The sequence below is a fragment of the Hermetia illucens genome, chromosome 2 (assembly GCF_905115235.1).
Source record: "Hermetia illucens chromosome 2, iHerIll2.2.curated.20191125, whole genome shotgun sequence".
Lineage (NCBI taxonomy): Eukaryota > Metazoa > Arthropoda > Insecta > Diptera > Stratiomyidae > Hermetia > Hermetia illucens.
The window spans coordinates 73,424,575-73,442,865 of NC_051850.1; the positions used below are offsets into that span (position 1 = coordinate 73,424,575).

At 43.0% G+C, this 18,291-nt stretch overlaps 1 protein-coding gene across 5 annotated transcripts in view; it reads right to left on the bottom strand.

The window, feature by feature from the left end:
- Positions 1-18,291, bottom strand: part of LOC119647796 (choline transporter-like 1) — a 158,495-nt gene that overhangs the window by 100,422 nt on the left and 39,782 nt on the right. For 3 of the 5 annotated variants that reach the window (XM_038049000.1, XM_038048999.1, XM_038049002.1), the window contains exons 2-4: positions 7,376-7,755; positions 7,165-7,322; positions 6,892-7,106 (exon numbers count right to left, since the gene is read on the bottom strand). In XM_038049000.1, coding sequence (XP_037904928.1) covers positions 6,892-7,106; positions 7,165-7,322; positions 7,376-7,755 — 753 coding nt within the window. Of the gene's footprint in view, positions 1-6,891; positions 7,107-7,164; positions 7,323-7,375; positions 7,756-7,818; positions 7,840-18,291 lie in introns of those variants that run through there. The other 2 variants (XM_038049001.1, XM_038049003.1) reach the window with 2 other exon arrangements.

Sequence of the window (18,291 nt, forward strand, 5' to 3'; positions counted from 1 at the left end):
CGAGATCATTTTTGCTATTAGACACTAGGATAACATTATCGGCATAAAGCAGTGTATAGGGCGCTGGAACGTTTTATCGTTCAGAAACTTGTGGTAGGGGCGTTTCTTTTCATGGACCTTTATTTCAACATTGTTGAAGAACCGCTTATCTGGCTTTGGGACCCCAAGGTTGCATAGGTCGCTTCGTGGATCATGTCTTTAACTTGGCATGACGATTCTTTTGCAATTCGTAATGGTTGGTAATGGCGTAAGTGAAATAATTTCTTTTTTCTTCGCAAGAAATCGCCACCATTTAATGTGCAGCGAGCCATTACGTTCCAGCCAGTCAGTGCCGGTGGTAAAATGTCAGCGTCTTATGAGAATATAGTCGATTTGCGTTTTACTGTTCACACTATAAAATGTAGGAAGATGAGACAATCGTTTGATGAACCATGTATTCGGAAATACAAGGTTATGGGTATCTGCAAAATCGATTATACGCTCGTCACCCTCATTCCAAACCCCTCTCCCCCATGGCAACTATTGCTGCTACCCTTTCACCCACGTGGCCATTAAGATCAACTGCAATGATAAAATAGTCATCAGCGGGCACGTTGCAGGATTCTGCAAAGAGAAGTTAACAGAAAACATCCTTTTCGGCATCAGGTCGAACTGTCTATGGTGCGCACCCGGCAAAGAATTGAATTGTGCGATCTGTTGATATAATTGTAACTTTCATCAGCCGCTCATCAAATCGTTCGACTTTTTAATGACGTCACGGAAACCTTCTGTGCTAACAATGCCAACGGCTAATTGAGTGTGTGGGCTACCAAGATAAAGGAATTTATAGCTGCGTTCGCGTTCTATGTCGCAGCTTTTGTCACCATCTCATTGGGATTCCTGTAGAACGCGGATATCAATGCGCGTTTTTCGAAAGGCGCTTGCGAGTCCCTCGGCTTTTCCAGTGAGTGGGCCAACATTTAACGTACAGACCCGATTTCCTCGCCGTCCATGCGCCAAGAGCCTTTGCCTATTTCTTGACGGGACCGGGGCCCGTCCTGCTGTATCGCATGACAAAACGATTATGGAGTACATAATAGGAGGAATTAGTAACAATGCTAGAAAGCGGATACTTCTGGCAATAACTTTTAGCTCATTACATGATTTAATGCAGAAAGTTAAAAACCATTAATAACAGAGAAAGCAGATTGGAATAGGGAAATTTTAGCTACCACCCACTAGCAGTAAAAACGAGGCGTAATGACAACACCAAAGGCAACAAGGATATTGTATGTAATGCTACAAATATTCAAAGGCTGGTAATTTTGCAAGAGCCTGTAAATAATATTCGTTGGCGCAACAATTCAATTGGATCAGGGCCTTGAAGTGTGTTTGAGCACTTCATTCAAGACCGTAACGGCACAATACAAGATTAGAGTACACTATAGGAGGCAATGTGGTCAGCAGTGGGATTGAGAATGTAAAGCCACCACTGAAAAGCTATCAAATATGATGAATATCGCCCATTCATAAGATTGGTGAGGAGGTTATTCAAGCGTTTCTGGATTTTGGTAGCGACTGTTCCACAATTTGTGTAAAAAGTAGTAATCAAAAATGCGTGGCCAATAATTCCAGGTAATCATGAGTTAAGGGGTTTTGTTGAATCAAAGATACGATCAACAGGAATAATTCGCAAAACCGTAAATTTTGACGGCATCGAACTAAATATTGATTTAGTAGTAATACCTAACAGTGTACATAAATTTTCTGTCACTCCGACATAACCCTGCAACGGGCCGGTTCTTTGTTCGATGGTAAGAGGCTCCCTGATCCAGTTGCGGAAGATGCCTCCCATGTCCCGGTTCTTATAGAGTCCCACATTCTACTGTTTTTGAAGGGGGTGGAGGTGGCTGAAGGATTCCTTGCGCAGTACACGCAGCTCAGGCGGGTGATTTCCGGTTCGGACGAAGTTCCTGGTTTGAATGTCACCACTGTTCATGTGTCTATGAAAGAGTTTAAGCAGAACCTTAGGAACTTTTGGGGCATGCCCTTCAATCATGATGGAGATGACAGTCTTGAGAAGGAGAAGTGTGGACGACTTTATCAAACGAAGCATTATCGCGACGACAACGGACGATACGTAGCACCCATTTCTTAACGGCAGGGAAATATCAAGCTCGGAAACTTCTCATCACAAACCAGTTTTGCAGTTTCTCGGGCAAGAGAAGCTGAAGAACACTGTCGACTCTGGGCACATAAGAGAGGTTCCTCAGGAATTTCGAGAGGATACAAATGGGGAGGTCTACTAAATACCCTTTCTGAGTGTTATTCACAAGGATGCCGCAACCACTAAACTCAGGAAATAGTTTAATGCCTCAAGCCCATTTCCACCGGCCCGAAGCTGCAAACTTGCATGTTTCACATGGTATGTAATCTCCAAGGACATAAATCCTTTTGAAGCCCGAGGATCAAGTCAAGCTGATGATTCTGTAGAGAAGCGATCCTTGGGAGGCCATTACAGAGTATTTTATTGAAACCGTTCCTTACGGAACGGATTGTGCACCCTGGCAGGCGATCAGGACACTTTATCAGGTAGCTAAGGATAACATCTCGGATTATAATAATAATCGTTGGCACAACAATCCATATTGGATTAGGGCCTTGAAGTGTGTTAGAGCACTTCATTCAAGACCGTAACGATACACTAGGAGGCAATGTGGTCAGCATTGCGCTCGCCCGAGATCATTACCCTGATTTAAATGGATACTCATTCACTGCTGAGTGGACTGGTATCCGACGTCAAATCAAAATACAAATTCAACTGCCACCAGTGAGATTTGAACCGCGACCTTTCGTACGACAGCCTTGTGCTCTAACCACTCAGCTATCCGGACACGCCCCCGATGAGAAGACTAAATGAGTAATTAAGAATGCTTTCTATATGGATGACTTATTGGAAGCTACTAAAACGATAATTAGGAAGGTGACAGTAACGTTGGAGCAGGGAAAATTGAACAAATTGGCCACTAACCGTATAAGGACGAGACCGTACACAACGCATTAAATATTGCTGCTTCCTTGAACGATCCCATTGGATGGCTGCTTTTTATTATGATGAAGCTGCGAATGCATATTCGGCAGTTGTGGCAGGAAGGGCTCGATTGAAATGTTAAGGTTATTCTTAAAGTCATCTTTCCGATCGAAATCCATCATGGTCGGTCAAAGTGGATCCCAACTGACTGTGTGTCTCGAGATATAATAATAATAATCGTTGGCGCAACAATCCATATTGGATCAGGACCTTGCAGTGTGTTAGAGCACTTCATTCAAGACCGTAACGGTACATTAGGAGGCAATGTGGTCAGCATTGCGCTCGCCCGTGATTATTACCCTGATTTGACTCAGGTACTCATTTACAGCTGCCGCAAAAGTTTGTATCTCATGAGTTGTGGCACATGGCAAATGATAATTGCGGTACCGGGCTGCCCATGCCCATGGTAGGGGCTGCAAGGGTATTATAGGAAGCATGGCAACAAGTGTCAGCCAACCTCGAACGAAGTCTAGCGCATTACCGTATTATTTGGCATCACAACCATCCGAGAACTAGCCATTATGGAGGGTTCAATTTTTGACGATTTTGGGCGAATATCTAGTGTACTTGCAAAAACCGTACAGGTGGAAGAATCCGGGGTAACAGCTTAAGCAAGGGGACCTGGCCCTAATCAAGAAGAAGGATCACAGCCCGCTGAACTGGAAGAATAGCTCCAGTAGCCGAAACCTTCCCTGATCTCGTTGGAATTGCGGGGCAGATTAAGTTTAGAACTGCACCGTGCCGTTCATCAATTGGTAACGCTTCTTCCCGACGAAGGGGACTACTGTGGGGAATGCGGTAGGGTTCCCGTCCGCGTACACGAGCTGAATGGAAAACATGATGAAGATTACTGACTTGCGTAACTTTAGCATTATGCTTGGTTCTTCTTCTCTCCGAATCAGGCTCATGATCAATGATCCAATATCAGATAATAAGGTAGTGGATATTTGCGAGGTTCAGCTTAAGGTGTTTGAATTTAACGGCCGACTTACAAGTTATCTCGCAACAGATGGTAAGGTTAGGGAAGATTTGCGATCGGCAAAGCCAGCAGGACCTGTTAGAGCACTATCAGGCAGCCAAAGTTAGCTATAATAGAACCTGAAAGCCACCTATAGGATAAGCCGAAATGATTCCGCTAATCGTCAAGCAATCCGTAAAGCTGGAGATCAAGTACAGGTGCAGTGGCATACATGCGGTACCAAAATATTGTAGTCGACAAGGAAAGGCTATGCGGCATCAGAATGCGCAGACTTGGTTTTCCGTAAGAAGATGGGGAAACGAGTCCTACATGGTCCGCATAAAACCTCAGTTGTTGTGTTTAAAGGACAAGTGAAATCAATTTCCTTTTTTTTGTAACAACACTAAATTGGAGCTGCGATTCCCTCTAAATTCTAGACGTAGCTAGCTTTAATATAAGGAAGTTACCCCGAAGGAAGGTGATGAACTGGACTCAACAATACGAGTCAGTGACTCTTAGCTTCCGTCAACCGAAGAATCTCGATGGGGCGATAGGAAAATTACAACGTTTGCGCGGCTAGTTACATCAGTCACCTATCTCTAGAGGATAGGAGGCGGGGAAAATAATCTCTGAGGCCCGACCAGATGGAAATGCCGCCCATCAGCAGTATAATTAATAAAGTGTGTACTATCATAGTAGGTGCTATATTTAAAAGAAATCTCTTTTTTCGAACCCACTTCTGTCCAAAACAAGTTCGAAAAACACATGTATTTAAAAACAACAAACCATTCGTTTCATGTAACTAACCTACCTACCTACTCATCATTATGTGCATATTTAAAATGAAAAGTATTCATTACTCACTCATATTAGATACATAACCAAACCAAACCAAAAACATTCAAACAATGTAAGCACAGAATGCCTTAGCATGTTTCTTACATAATCTGTTGATTGTCTTTTATAATCGGTCATCACTGAGAACTATAGAGAGCGACAGGACGAACGACATTGCGGTAAATTTTAGATTTGAGGCGTTCGTTGATACGTAGAACACAAAGAACACCGGTTGCGGAACGCCATTTCATCCAGGTTGTGTTAATGCGTGAAGCAATTTCATAACGCAGTTCTCCATTGACTGATAGCGTTGACTCGAGGTATTTTAAATCATTCAATTCTGAGCCGATCATTGCCGCTGACAGTGATTGTGCCTGTTTCATGGGGATCGGTCGTCAAAAATTCAGTTTTGTTTAGATTCAATCTGAGACCGTGTTGCATGAGGCGATCATTCCATTTTTGTACAAGTTGCTCGAGATCATTTTTGCTATCAGATGCTAGGTAAACATCATCTGCATAAAGCAGTGTGTAGGGCGCTGGACGTTGGATATCCCGTGTGACGGTGTCCATAACAGGAACAAAGAGGAGTGGTGAGAGGGCGCTGCCATGATGAACACCGACAGAGACACTTTTCGGATCGTGGTAGAGCAATTGAACCCAGCGCAAGTTCGTGTGGCACACGTTTCTCTAGATCCAGAAATGCAATGTAAAGAGGGCGATGCTTCTCACTGTGTTTCTCCATGAGTAACCGCGCAGTGTGTATTGTGTCAGTAGTTTCGGAGTTTTTGACAAATCTGGCTTTATTCACGGTTATTTCAACGATTTCGCGAATACGGTTGTCAAGAATACGTTCAAAAATGTTCATGGTATGGGAAAGCAACCGGATCGGAAGGTAGTTTGAACATTCTGCTGGACTACCTTTCTTTTTCCATATTGGAACAGTGGTACTTTCTTGCCAGTCACATTAGGTGTTCTTCCTTGCTGAATAACTCGATCAAAGAATTCACTGAGCCACAATGTTGGGTCCCAGCTCTTCACTTTCTAGAGCTCAGATGCGATGTCGTCAGGTCCTGTGGCTTTCCCCGATTTCATTCGTTTTATAGCCTCCTCGACTACAGTTGCGCTGACGGATGATCCAAATTCCGGCAATGATTGTGGAAGTGGAGGATGAGCAAATTCTTCAGTTGAAATCTGCTCGAAGTATTCTCGCCATCTATCCGTCCCGGCACGACGGTTGTTAAGCAAATTACCGTTCTAGTCGTTAACGCAACAGAAGTGTTTAATATCCTGTGTGCGCTCGTTTCGGCTTTTGATAAGTCGATGCAGATCTTTCTCGACATCCCGAGTGTCCAGTTTATCGTAAAGATTTTTATAATATTCCGCTTGGGTGACAGCGACTGCTTTTTTTGCTTGCCGGTTGGTATTCTTATAAATTTTACAATTGGCCGGTGTTTTATCGTCGGGAAATTTACACCGAACATGGAAAATTTACGAGAGAGGCGTCTTTGATGGGATTGTCACGTAATTCGCGCCAAACAAATTAACTTGCCAAGATTAGTCTGAACATCAAAGTGGATGGTAAGCGACCAAAATGCAGGCCGAAACAACGGTGGCTTGATACGCTGGATGGGGATTTAAAAGCCTCGCGATTGAATGCAGATCAGGCATTTGATAGAACCAAATGGCGAGACCGATCACGACGAGCCAACCCCGCTTGTGAACGGGACAAAGACTGAAGAAAAAGAAGATTGGTATATATGCGGGAGATTAAAAATTCCATTCTGCAACTTAAAATTGTCTGTACAAATACAATTATGAACTACTATTAGCACAATGTCACCGTGTCAATAAAATGAGTGGCCATAATGGGTACATATTCGTACATTCAAGTAATAGTGACAGAAACTGAAGACGAAAGTTGTTGATTTTCTTAATAATAAATTACTACAAAAGGTCTGAGAAGAAAACAATTAATCCGTGGTAATGTCGTAGTAAACATAGTAAAAAAATTAATTGTCTTACTTACCATTACAATAGTCGAAAGCGCTGATAATACAAATATTCCAATTTCATTCTGAAAGTTCGCATGCGATCTATTTTTCCGATCATTTGAGTCAGTATAATATGTCCACCAAAGTAGTGCATTGAAAAAGAAAACAGCAGTAATAGTAGAACCGCAAATACACCAGGAAATAATGCTGGTCAACCAGTATAAACAAGCAATTATTAAAGAAGATAACACTGTTGAAATTGAAAAAAATATTAGAAATGTTTATTTCATCTATAAAAACAACATTACCTGAAGCTAAAATAACGATTAATATTATTGATATCCAATTGTAATAGAGATCAATTAAGAAAAAGTCAATAATACTCCAAGAGTTAAACATTTCACGCTTAAAATGTTCTTCCGTAACAGTATCAAGTTTCGGAATGCATTTATGCAATATAACATGACTAAAATGTGGACAAACATTTATTACTTATAGCTGATTGCGTTTATCAGTTACCTTTCATAGACAGGAAGCCTTGGGCAGGGCCCTAAGTTGTTAAAGTAGTTTATGTTGTCTGAAATTGGCAGAGACAGGTAGCTCGCATTAAAGTCGTATCGACATAAGTTATTTTCGGAACGAATGTGATATCTATGTAGATCTCGGGAGTTGGTAATATTTTTCTCTGGACAACTTTTGACGCAAATTTTTAGAGCTTTCTTAAAATCTTGAAAATCAAGAAAAAATAGATCCGGCCTATCAATCATATTTAGACCCGACAAAGGATTTTTTTTATATTTTTCATTATGTGAAACACCACAGATATTTCCAAATGAATCAGTGCCCTTTAGAATCCTATGTGGGCTTCCATATACAAAGGAGAAGATGGCAACGACAATCTGAAAAGAAAGGAATAATGAAAGGCATCAAAATAAACAAAACTAGATAAAATAGGGACTAACGTTTTCGTCCAGGGCAAAGGCAACTCATCAGACGCTGCCTCACCTCTGCCCTGGGAGAAGCCTGACCGTAAGTGACAGCAGATGGAAAACGCTCCTTTATATATTCGCAAAAACACGCCAAGGGTGCGAATTATATCCAAGTGAAACCGGAAATAGTTTGAGCCTAAGCTAGGCTAAAGCTAAATTATCTATCCTATCCTAAACAATAGATAAAATAGTTTTTTTTTTAAAATATGTTTCACGAATACGCTTCACATCGATTAAGCCGATTTTTTCCCACATAAAGACATGGGCGGGTGACAGGAGCCATTATATATTTAAGTCGTAGGTTCATTCGCCGAAACTAAACCAAAAAATCTAGGAAGGAATGACTTCCAGGCCTAGAAATGCCCCCTCATCCCGATATCTGGTTAAAGTAACAATAGAAAGTTAATAACATATGATTGTCATAGGGTTATGTGGTCATAGAGCAGCAAGTATTGATTCGTGCTATTGTACTATTAGTGCTATTGTATCCACTTTAGGTTTGTTGATTTTTCTTCAAGAATACTACGCCCGCTTCAGTCAATTTTGACTGACGAGCCCACACGTACGCAGTCGAGTTGTTCTGTACTCCACGGTACAGCCTACCCTCGTATTCCGAATTTCACAGCTCTACTTTTCCGTTCCTCTCCAAAACGCTGAATAACTTAAACTCTTTTCGCGTGCAGTGTGTAATGTCGAGAAATTCCAATCGTTGCTTCTTTCACAATGTTTGAGCGATTTCCCACAAGCAATCAATCGCGTAAGTCCGCATCAACAGCGTCAGCAATCATCGGCAGTGATTGCTGCAAGGTCAGCGTGCGTTGCTGACTGATCAAGTATCATAACAAACAACAGCAACCTTGCCCATGTGCTAATGCACAACATGCACAAGTGCTAATGTGCAACATGCAAGCGATTCCGTGTTCCGGCTTGCTACTGAGCGATGTCGTCCCCAGCACCATAGCATATGGGAATATTCTGACGACATCGCCCAACGGTTGACTGTTGTGTATACAGTGTTTTGTTTGGCCGGACTTTACAAACAAAGCTAAGTTCCGGGTTGCTGCGAATGGACTTGGCGTATTTAAACTGCAGCGAGGCGGAAATGAAAGGGAGTCGTGTTTTTTATCGGATAAGTAGTATTATTGACGGTGGAGTCTTTTTCATCGAATTGAAGTATTTTTAACGGAGAAGTTTGTTTATTGGAAGTTGTTCGGAGTACTGTTGCAGAATTGTTCGTTGAACTAAGCGTAGATGTAATTAAAGTTAAATAAACGTGCGAGTGAAAGTAAAAAAGAAGTGTTTTCATTTTGAGCTCATTCATTGGTAAGAAAGAAACTTTTTCTCTACAATTAATTATCTCCACAGCAGTATTCGCAGGAGCAACAACTATATAAAAAGGCCAGGACTCCATCGCTCCCAAGGGATAAGCGCGCCAAGTTAAAATACTGCGCTGGACTTGGGTGCGATCTGCGCTCTATCAGGAGACTTCTCAAACAATTGGTCCGTCGAGCCGGATTAGGCATCCTATACAATTGGTCCGTCGAGCCGGATGGGATACCAAATTAGGATCCTTCAAGTAAGTATCTATAAATTAAAATTTATAAAATAGTGAATTTTAATAAAATTTTTGTGCAAATTGTTGTTAATGAGTGCGTAGTTTACAAACGTGTTAGTGTTCCGCCGCGACAATACTGAACGGTTCATATAGTACATCGGTAAAATTATCGGTGATTTGTCTGTGCTGGAACAACATAGAAACGTTCAGACCAAAGGAAAGTTCCTTGTCTTTACAGTGTTGCGCTTCCCACGTATTCAGTGCCCCGTTCAGAGTGCGGAGTGGAAATCACTTATTATCGTTGAGGCGCTCAAAATTTAGGGCGCAAAGTTATTGTTGTTGCGGCGCTCAAATTAAGAGCGCAAAATTATTGTTGTTGCAGCGCTCAAATTAAGAGCGCAAAATTGTTATTGTAACGGCGCTCAAACTTAGGGCGCAGAATTATAATCGTTGAGGCGCTCAAATTTAGGGCGCAAAGTTATTGTTGTTGCGGTGCCCAAATTAAGGGTGCAAAATTGTTATTGTTGAAGCGCTCAAACTTAGGGCGCAAAATTGTTATTGTTGAGGCGCTCAAATTTAAGTTGCGCAAAATTATTATTGTTGAGGCGCTCAAATTTTAGGGTGCAAAATTGTTATTGTTGAGGCGCTCAAACTTAGGGCGCAGAATTATTATCGTTGAGGCGCTCAAATTTAGGGCGCAAAGTTATTGTTGTTGCGGCGCCCAAATTAAGGGCGCAAAATTGTTATTGTTGAAGCGCTCAAACTTAGGGCGCAAAATTATTATCGTTGCGGCGCTCAAATCAAGAGCGCAAAATTATTGTCGTTGCGGCGCCCAAATTAAAGGCGCAAAGTTATACTATCGCCGCGGAGTTCGGTATTATCGCAATCTTCAAATTTAGCCAGAATGGAGGTTCAGGCAATTATTGATGCCCAGCAGGAAAGGGTCGCAAAACTTGAAAGTGTGCGGGAGTCCCTAGTCAAACTCCGGCAAGAAAAAAGGACGCGAGAGCGTTTTGCTGCGGCATGGGAAGAAGTGCAACAGCTTTATTGGGATTTCCTCGCCGGCCACAGCCAACTTCTTCGCCAAAACGCTTCTAAGGACATCGTCTATTTTCGGGAAAATAAACTATCCGTTATGATCGGTATTTACGATGCGACTAAGGAGCTGATTGGGCGTGTTCTCATTCTTGAAAGCTCTCCCGTCGATGTAGAAATCACAGGTGGAAGGGCAACATCAAGTCATCGCCCCGGACCTTCAGTCAAGCTTAATGAAGCTCAAGGGGAGTCGGAGGACGCGACAAAACAGCCGGAAAACTTGTTCTCTAGAGAATGGTTTCCCAGGGTTCGCGATGAATTGAACATACCTTTTAGTGACATACCGTTGCCGTCAAGAGGCTTCGGGCTAAGAAGCTCCGAGACCGAAGGCATTCCTTATTGGAATCGCGGCCATAGACCTCGTCCTTGTCTACCAGTCCCTGATATTCCTTCGTTTGATGGGGACCTTCGTCACTTTGAGTCTTTCCGTAGTATTTTTCAATCAGTCTATGAAGGATCTGATATTGGGCGAGCTGAAAGGGTAATGATGCTGCAGAGCAAATTAAAAGGTGATGCGAGGAGAGTCGTAGAACACTTAGGAGTGCATGGGGAAAACTACGATAACGCCTGGGAACTTCTGGAACGACGATACAGTAATCCTCGGGCGCTGGTTGAAAAGGAGATCCAGGCCCTCATAGATCTTCCCCAGATAGTATTACAAGACCCCAGTACCATTGGAAGGGCACTTGACACAATGCGCTCAGTGGTTCAAAATCTGAGGAAGGCTGGGTTCATTTGTGATCAAGGTGTACCTTTCATACCTTTTATCCTTACCCGTAAAATGGATGTCTCCACCCGACGGGAATTTGACTCATTGCTTAAGCAGCCAAAACTTCCCGTAACAATTGATGACATTGATCTATTCCTGGAAAATAGATACATAGTTATGTCTCCCAATTGGGAGGGGTTGGGCGGACTCGCGAAGATTCAAGCAGAAGAACATTCCGTTGCTAAGAAGGCAGAGACCTTAGGTGGACGAAAAAAACCGCATAGGGAAATTTCCCTTGCCGCAAAAGCACAAGGGGGAAAAATAAAGCGTTTTCCATGCTACATTTGTATGGAAGATCATCTGGTATTAAAATGTCCACGGTTAATAAACAGCAAGGAGAAAAGGGATCTGCTCCGGCATTATAGTATATGTGTCTTCTGTGCCTCCCATAAGTACAAAAAAGATACGGAATGTCAAAGGCGTAAGTTTTTGAAATGCGAGCTTTGTCATGGGCAGCATGAAACAGTATTGCATCCCGGCAAAGATCGATCGAGCGGGTCATACATGCAAGGGAGCATTTCTCATCGCGCAGATAACTCTACAAAACTTGCCCATTCCGAAACTATATTGCCCACAGCTGTAATAAAGATAAAGGCAAAGGATAGAAGTGTAATTTCAGTTCGGTGCTTGGTCGACCAGGGTAGCCAGAGCAGTTATATCACTGAGGAGTTAGTTCAAAGGCTGCGACTAACTAAGAAGAGAACCAATGTGGAAGTATCCGGAGTGGGAGGAGTATCCGCAGGAAGAGTGTCTTCAATTGTCGGGTTGACTCTTAGTTTAGAGGATGGTTCAAACGTGGAAACGAAGGCGCTAGTAGTCAAGCGAGTTACCAAAGGGGGTCTTCCTCGTCCACCTAGGGGAATAAATTCATTGTTCCCAGGGAAGAGGCTGGCAGACCCGGTTACAGATCACGTTTCGCATGTTCCGGTTCTTCTAGGTTCCAATGTCCTGCCTCAATTATTTTTGGAAGGAGTGGAAGTTGTGGAAGGATTTTTAGCGCAAAATACTCGACTTGGTTCTGCAGCATTGCCTGCTTCTAAAGTTACGGCCTCATATGTTTCCTTGGAGGAACTTGAGCAAAACCTAAGGTCTTTTTGGGACATGCCCATTGACAAAAATGAGAGCGTTGAATTGGATGGAGAGCGATGTGAACATATATTCCAATCACAGCACTATCGAACTGAAGACGGTCGGTATGTTGTACCAACCCCGTGGCGTCAGGAGGATGTTCAGTTGGGAAACTCGTTTAGCAAGGCAGTTCAGTATTTTCTCGGCCAGGAGAAACGGTGGTTAAAGAACGCCGAACTCAAAACGAAATCGGACGAGTTCATGTCAGAATATCGGGACTTGGGCCATATGGAAGAAGTCCCTACTCAACTCCGAGGTGATACTAGTGGAGACGTTTATTACATACCATACCTGAGTGTGATTCGCAAGGATGCTACCACATCGAAGCTCAGGAATGTTTTTAACGCCTCCATCCCGAGTCAATCAAGCAATTCTTCCTGGACCAAAGTTACAAACCCACATCTTTGATATTGTTACCCATAGTCGGAAATTTGAGTTTGTCTTCTCCAGTGATATTACTAAAATGTATCGCCAGATTTTGCTAAGACCAGAGAACCAGTTAAGACTGAGAATCTTATCTAACCCGAAGGAACCTATTCAGGGGTATTTTCTGAAAACAGTGACCTATGGGATTGATTGCGCTCCCTGGCAGGCGATTAGGACACTTCATCAGGTAGCCGAGGACAACGCGCCCGATGAGGAGACAAAATGGGTAGTAAAAAACGCCTTCTACATGGATGACTTGTTGAATCGGGCAACAAGCATTGGTGCTGCCAAGGAAATGATTAAAAAAATGTCGGTAACATTGGAGAAAGGGAAGATGTCCCTAACGAAGTGGGCCAGTAACCATAGGGAAGTGTTGGAAAACATAGATAGATCGCGGCAAATTGATTCCTTTGTAGAATTGCAAAAGGCCGAGAGTGACTTAAAGATCCTGGGGTTGCACTACAATCCTCAAAAGGATTGCTTTAAGTATAGTATCAAGGTAAGAAAAATTACTATGTTCACTAAAAGAAACATCCTGAGTGTGAGTGCATCTCTGTTGGATCCCATTGGCTGGCTATTGCCCGTTATTATGAAGCTACGAATCGAAATTCAGAAGTTGTGGCAAGAAGGGTATGGCTGGGATGAAGAGATTTCAGGAGTTGCCCAAGAACAAATAGAAAAAGTGTTTGCTTCATTAGGAGATTTGAATCAGGTCCAAATCCCTAGGTGGATTGGATACGGTAATGAGAGCCACGTCACTGAGTTAGTTGGTTTCAGTGATGCTTCGGGGGATGGATACGCTGCCGTTATTTATAGTAGAGTCAAGACACATCGGGGGTACGTCGTCCGTCTTATTGCATCAAGAGGGCGAGTTACCCCTCTGAAGGCCCGGGTTGGTCAAGCCGAAGGGCTTTGTACCATTCCCAAGCTCTAACTGGAAAGCGTGGTATTATTAGTCGAATTATTAAGGGATGTCAAAAAAAGCTTAGGGGCAATTCCACTAAAGTGCTCAGCCTACACTGATTCTGAGGTAGCCCTCGCTTGGATCCGGAGTCAGAAGGAAATTGAAAATAAGGCTGTAAAGCGTAGGGTCGCATCAATTAGAAAGGTTCTCGCTCCTTCCGAAATTCATTATGTACAGTCAAAGTTAAACCCGGCTGATTGTGCATCAAGCGGAATGCTCCCCCGGAAATTTGTAAACCATAGGCTATGGTTTGAGGGTCCTCCTTTTTTGCAAGGGATCTACCTGTCACTCCCTTTGTGATAAAAAATTCAACAATAAGTTGCGTCTCTTTAGATTATGGGGAGTCGATGGGCTTTACCGATTTTAGTACCCGGTTCTCGTCGTTGACTAGACTGATCAACACCGTTGTGTGGTGCTTGAGGTGGAGAAACAGGAAATCGGGCTTCCTTTCGGCCATGGAGTTAAAACAAGCAGAAGTCGCGACGACTAAATGGCAGCAAATGGAGCTATTTGGAAAGCAAATTGTGAGGTTGGCACACGGGCTACCCGTGGAAAGACATCATTGGCTAAGTACGCTCGACCCCTTCTTGGAGGAAGGAAGTGGTCTTCTCAGGGTGGGAGGACGGTTGAGCAACGCTCCATTACCATTTGAGCAGCGGCACCCCATCATTTTAGGAAAATCTCATTTGGTGGATCTCCTCATTAGACAGGTTCATGAGGGCAATGATCATTGTGGGATTGGAGTCACCATGACTATAATTCGAGAAATCTATTACCTGTCCTACAGCAAAGGGTTAAAAAATGAATAAGGACGTGTACCAAATGCATTCGTATGAAAGGTCTAACAGTTACCCCCAGGATGGCAGATCTCCCAGTAGAACGGACAGCAGCTGAATTTGTGTTTGAAACCGTTGGGACTGATCTCTGTGGCCCATTTCAAATCAAAGGTGGCCCGTTGCGAAATTCAAAAACAATCAAAGTATACGTGGTTGTGTTTGTGTGCATGGCAACCAAGGCTCTCCATCTAGAGTTTTGTTCCGACCTCAGCACCAATGCCTACCTTGCCTCCTTCCGTAGATTTGTGAGTCGAAGGGGGCAGCCGAGATCGGTTCGGTCAGATAATGGCACGAACTTGGTCGGCGTAGCTAAAGTATTGACCAATGCTTGGCAGCAGGTGTTTGCCGAAGTTGGGAAAAGTTTAGCACAAAAGCGGATAGTTTGGCACCACAATCCGTCAAGGGCAAGCCATTTCGGGGGGTTGTTTGAAGCTGCAGTGGGAAGCTTCAAGCGTTTTGTGAGAAGGATGCCAGCGGTTGTTAATCTGTCATATGAGGATTTCCATACCGCTGTATGTACTTGGGAAGCCATCCTTAACAGTAGACCAGTATACCCGTTGTCAGATAATAGTCACGATTTGCAGGTGCTGGCCCCCCACATTTTTTAGTCCAGCGGGGATTATTAAATCCTCCGATGGGGAAAGGTCTCAGGGAAGATCTTCCTGCAACAAGGCGGTGGCTGCAGGTCCAGGAATTACAGCATCAGTTTTGGGTAAAATTTGAACAAGATTACTTGGGCCATTTACAGAAACGATACAAATGGAAAAATCCAGGGCGCCAGCTAGATCAGGGGGATTTGGTTCTAATAAAGGAAAAGGATCATAGTCCCCTGAATTGGAAGGCGACACGGGTCGTTGAGACGTTTCCGGATCCCAACAGTGTGGTGAGGCAAGTGAGATTAAAAACAACTGAACGGGATAACGTGAACCGTGCAGTGCATCAGCTTGTCCCATTACTACCGGAGGATGGTAAGCTGCAACCGGATTTGTCGGCAGATAGCAGGCCTAATCCGGGAGGCGAAGCAGCAATCGATGATCCTGCGTCTAGAACCCGTGGAGCCGTAAAGGTTAAAGGAGGTTTTCTGGCTCGAGCTGCCTTGATTTTGCGTTTGTTCTTTCTACCCGGCAGTTTGACCTCCTCATCGGTGGAGCCGGTGTTAGAATCAAGGAGTATTCATTTAGGCGATGTTCAAGTTAAAGTACATGGTAGCAACCTCAGTAAATTTAACCGCCGATTTAGAGGTCATAGCAGATCAAATGGAAAAATTTAAAAAAATATGCGCCAGACAAGTCAAACAGGACATCGAGGAACATTGCGGGACTCTGTTAATCGCTAACGAGCAACAGACTAAGGTCGTAAACCAGAACCTTATTACCGCTTATAAACCCAATCGAGCTATGCGGGCCCCAAGCGTGGTTCTGTTTATAGTAAAGGAGGCTGCGAAACTAGGGGTTAAGTACTTGCCAGCTGTGTTTGGCACGGGGGCAATGGTATACATGGGTTATCGAGATGTCGTGATCGGTAATGAGATACAGAGCTTGCAGAATCAGCAAGCTAAAATCGCATCCTTGATGCTTAATATCACGGATCTCGAGTACCATTAGGTTGAGGGGCAGATTAATGGTGTTGTGGAGCGACAGGAAGTAGCAATGCTCCAACAAGAAATATCAGAATACTCAATGGAGTTACAATCCCTAATAGCAGGGATATGGGCCAAGCATCAACAGTTGAGTAAACTGAGACCAATAGGAGAGCTTACATAATATGTAAAGCGAATAAATAAGGAAGTTCCAGGGATGACCTTACCAAATTTGGAACCTCCGGAGAGCATCTTTGACATTCATCCTCCTTCTGCATGGGTAAAAGACGATTTAGTTACTATCGAATTTTTAATCCCTCTGGCTTACAAAGAACGGTTTGCCCACGTAGCAGTAATTACTACCCCCGATCATCAGAGCCTTACGTGGGATTTGGGGACGGCTGTCCCGTTTCGGGGTTTATTCATGGGGCCTGGGAAAAATGACAAATTTTTCTTTGAGGAAGATGCAGTGGAGATTCTACCCGGATTCTTTGAAACTAAACTTGTTCGATCAGGACCATCCTGCGCGCGTGAAATTGCAAAAGGAACAAAAATCTGCGAGAGTGGTGTTCTCTTAGGAGGTGGAGTAATGGCACTTTTGTGGCACGTTTAAAACCACAACTTGGGACAGTGTTTAAGAGTCAGGTGAAAGAAATTCCAATAATCTGTAGTGAAACTTCTTTAGAGCTTCGGTTTCCAGTGTCCTTGATAGACTTGGCTCACTGCACACTTGACATGGCCATGTTCAATATCACAGGGACTCCTCATACCGTAGTATTGAATTGGACAGCAAAATTTGAGGCAGTGACTCCTCGATTTCACCAATTAGATAAGTTGACAGTGGCCGCAAACATTTCTGTAGACAGGGATATTGGTATTTTGCGGCAGGAATTAGAAGCAACACTTGGACCGGAATTAGATTTTCGGCAATACATCCCACACGGATTAATTGGAGGAGGTTTGTTGTTAATCGCAATCATTATCGCTGGTTTAATTTGGGTGTGTGAGTCACCTATCCTTGGAAGATAGAAGTCCAGGGAGTTGGCGAGAGTCAGGGGAACAAACCAGGGGTGAAGGAATCACCATTTCAATTGTATAAGAAAATTTATCAAGAAGGCGCACTGTATATATGTATTGGATTTGTAAATATAGTAGTTGAAGTGAGTATCAATCAATGTAAATATATTCCATGTTACGAATCAAGGTTCATGAATTAGCTTTCACGGCGATGTAAATAAAACCCATGCCGCGGCCTAAGATTCATGATCCTTACTGTGTTTAATTTAATGCATGTATGACTTTAGTCTTGTTGTTGGGTGATTAACAAAAATATAGTAGGAATAGTTTACTAAACTAACAAAAGTAGTAGCTGAACGAAATAACGTTATTTGGGGAGCGCCAATAAACCGATGTTGAAAAATTGTAAAGTAACTTCCATCTAAAAAATTGTAAGGAAGTTACTAGTAAGTTCAATTGAATTAATATTATTACTTTGTAAAGTTACTTCCATCTAAATCTTGTAAGGAAGTTACTAATCAACAGAAAGTTAAATAGAAACTGTTGTTACGCTGTAAAGTAGCTTCCATTAAAAAAAAAAACTGTAAAGAAGCTATTAATGAACAGAAAATTTTAAAACAATCATTACCGTAACTGATAAGCATCATGTAAAGATTTTTGTAAGCTTGATAAAACTATTATGTATATTCCGGCTGTAACATTAGAAAATAAGTGCGAAATTAAAAAAAAAATCTTTTGTAATAATAGGTTTTAAGTTCAACGACCACAGGATTATTCATCTGGCACAAGCAGATCATCAGGATTAACCGAAGTTACTATGACCGTCATCAAAATGCTCCGACTCAGCAGGAAGCTTTCTCGGGTGAGAGAATGTTTGAGCGATTTCCCACAAGCAATCAATCGCGTAAGTCCGCATCAACAGCGTCAGCAATCATCGGCAGTGATTGCTGCAAGGTCAGCGTGCGTTGCTGACTGATCAAGTATCATAACAAACAACAGCAACCTTGCCCATGTGCTAATGCACAACATGCACAAGTGCTAATGTGCAACATGCAAGCGATTCCGTGTTCCGGCTTG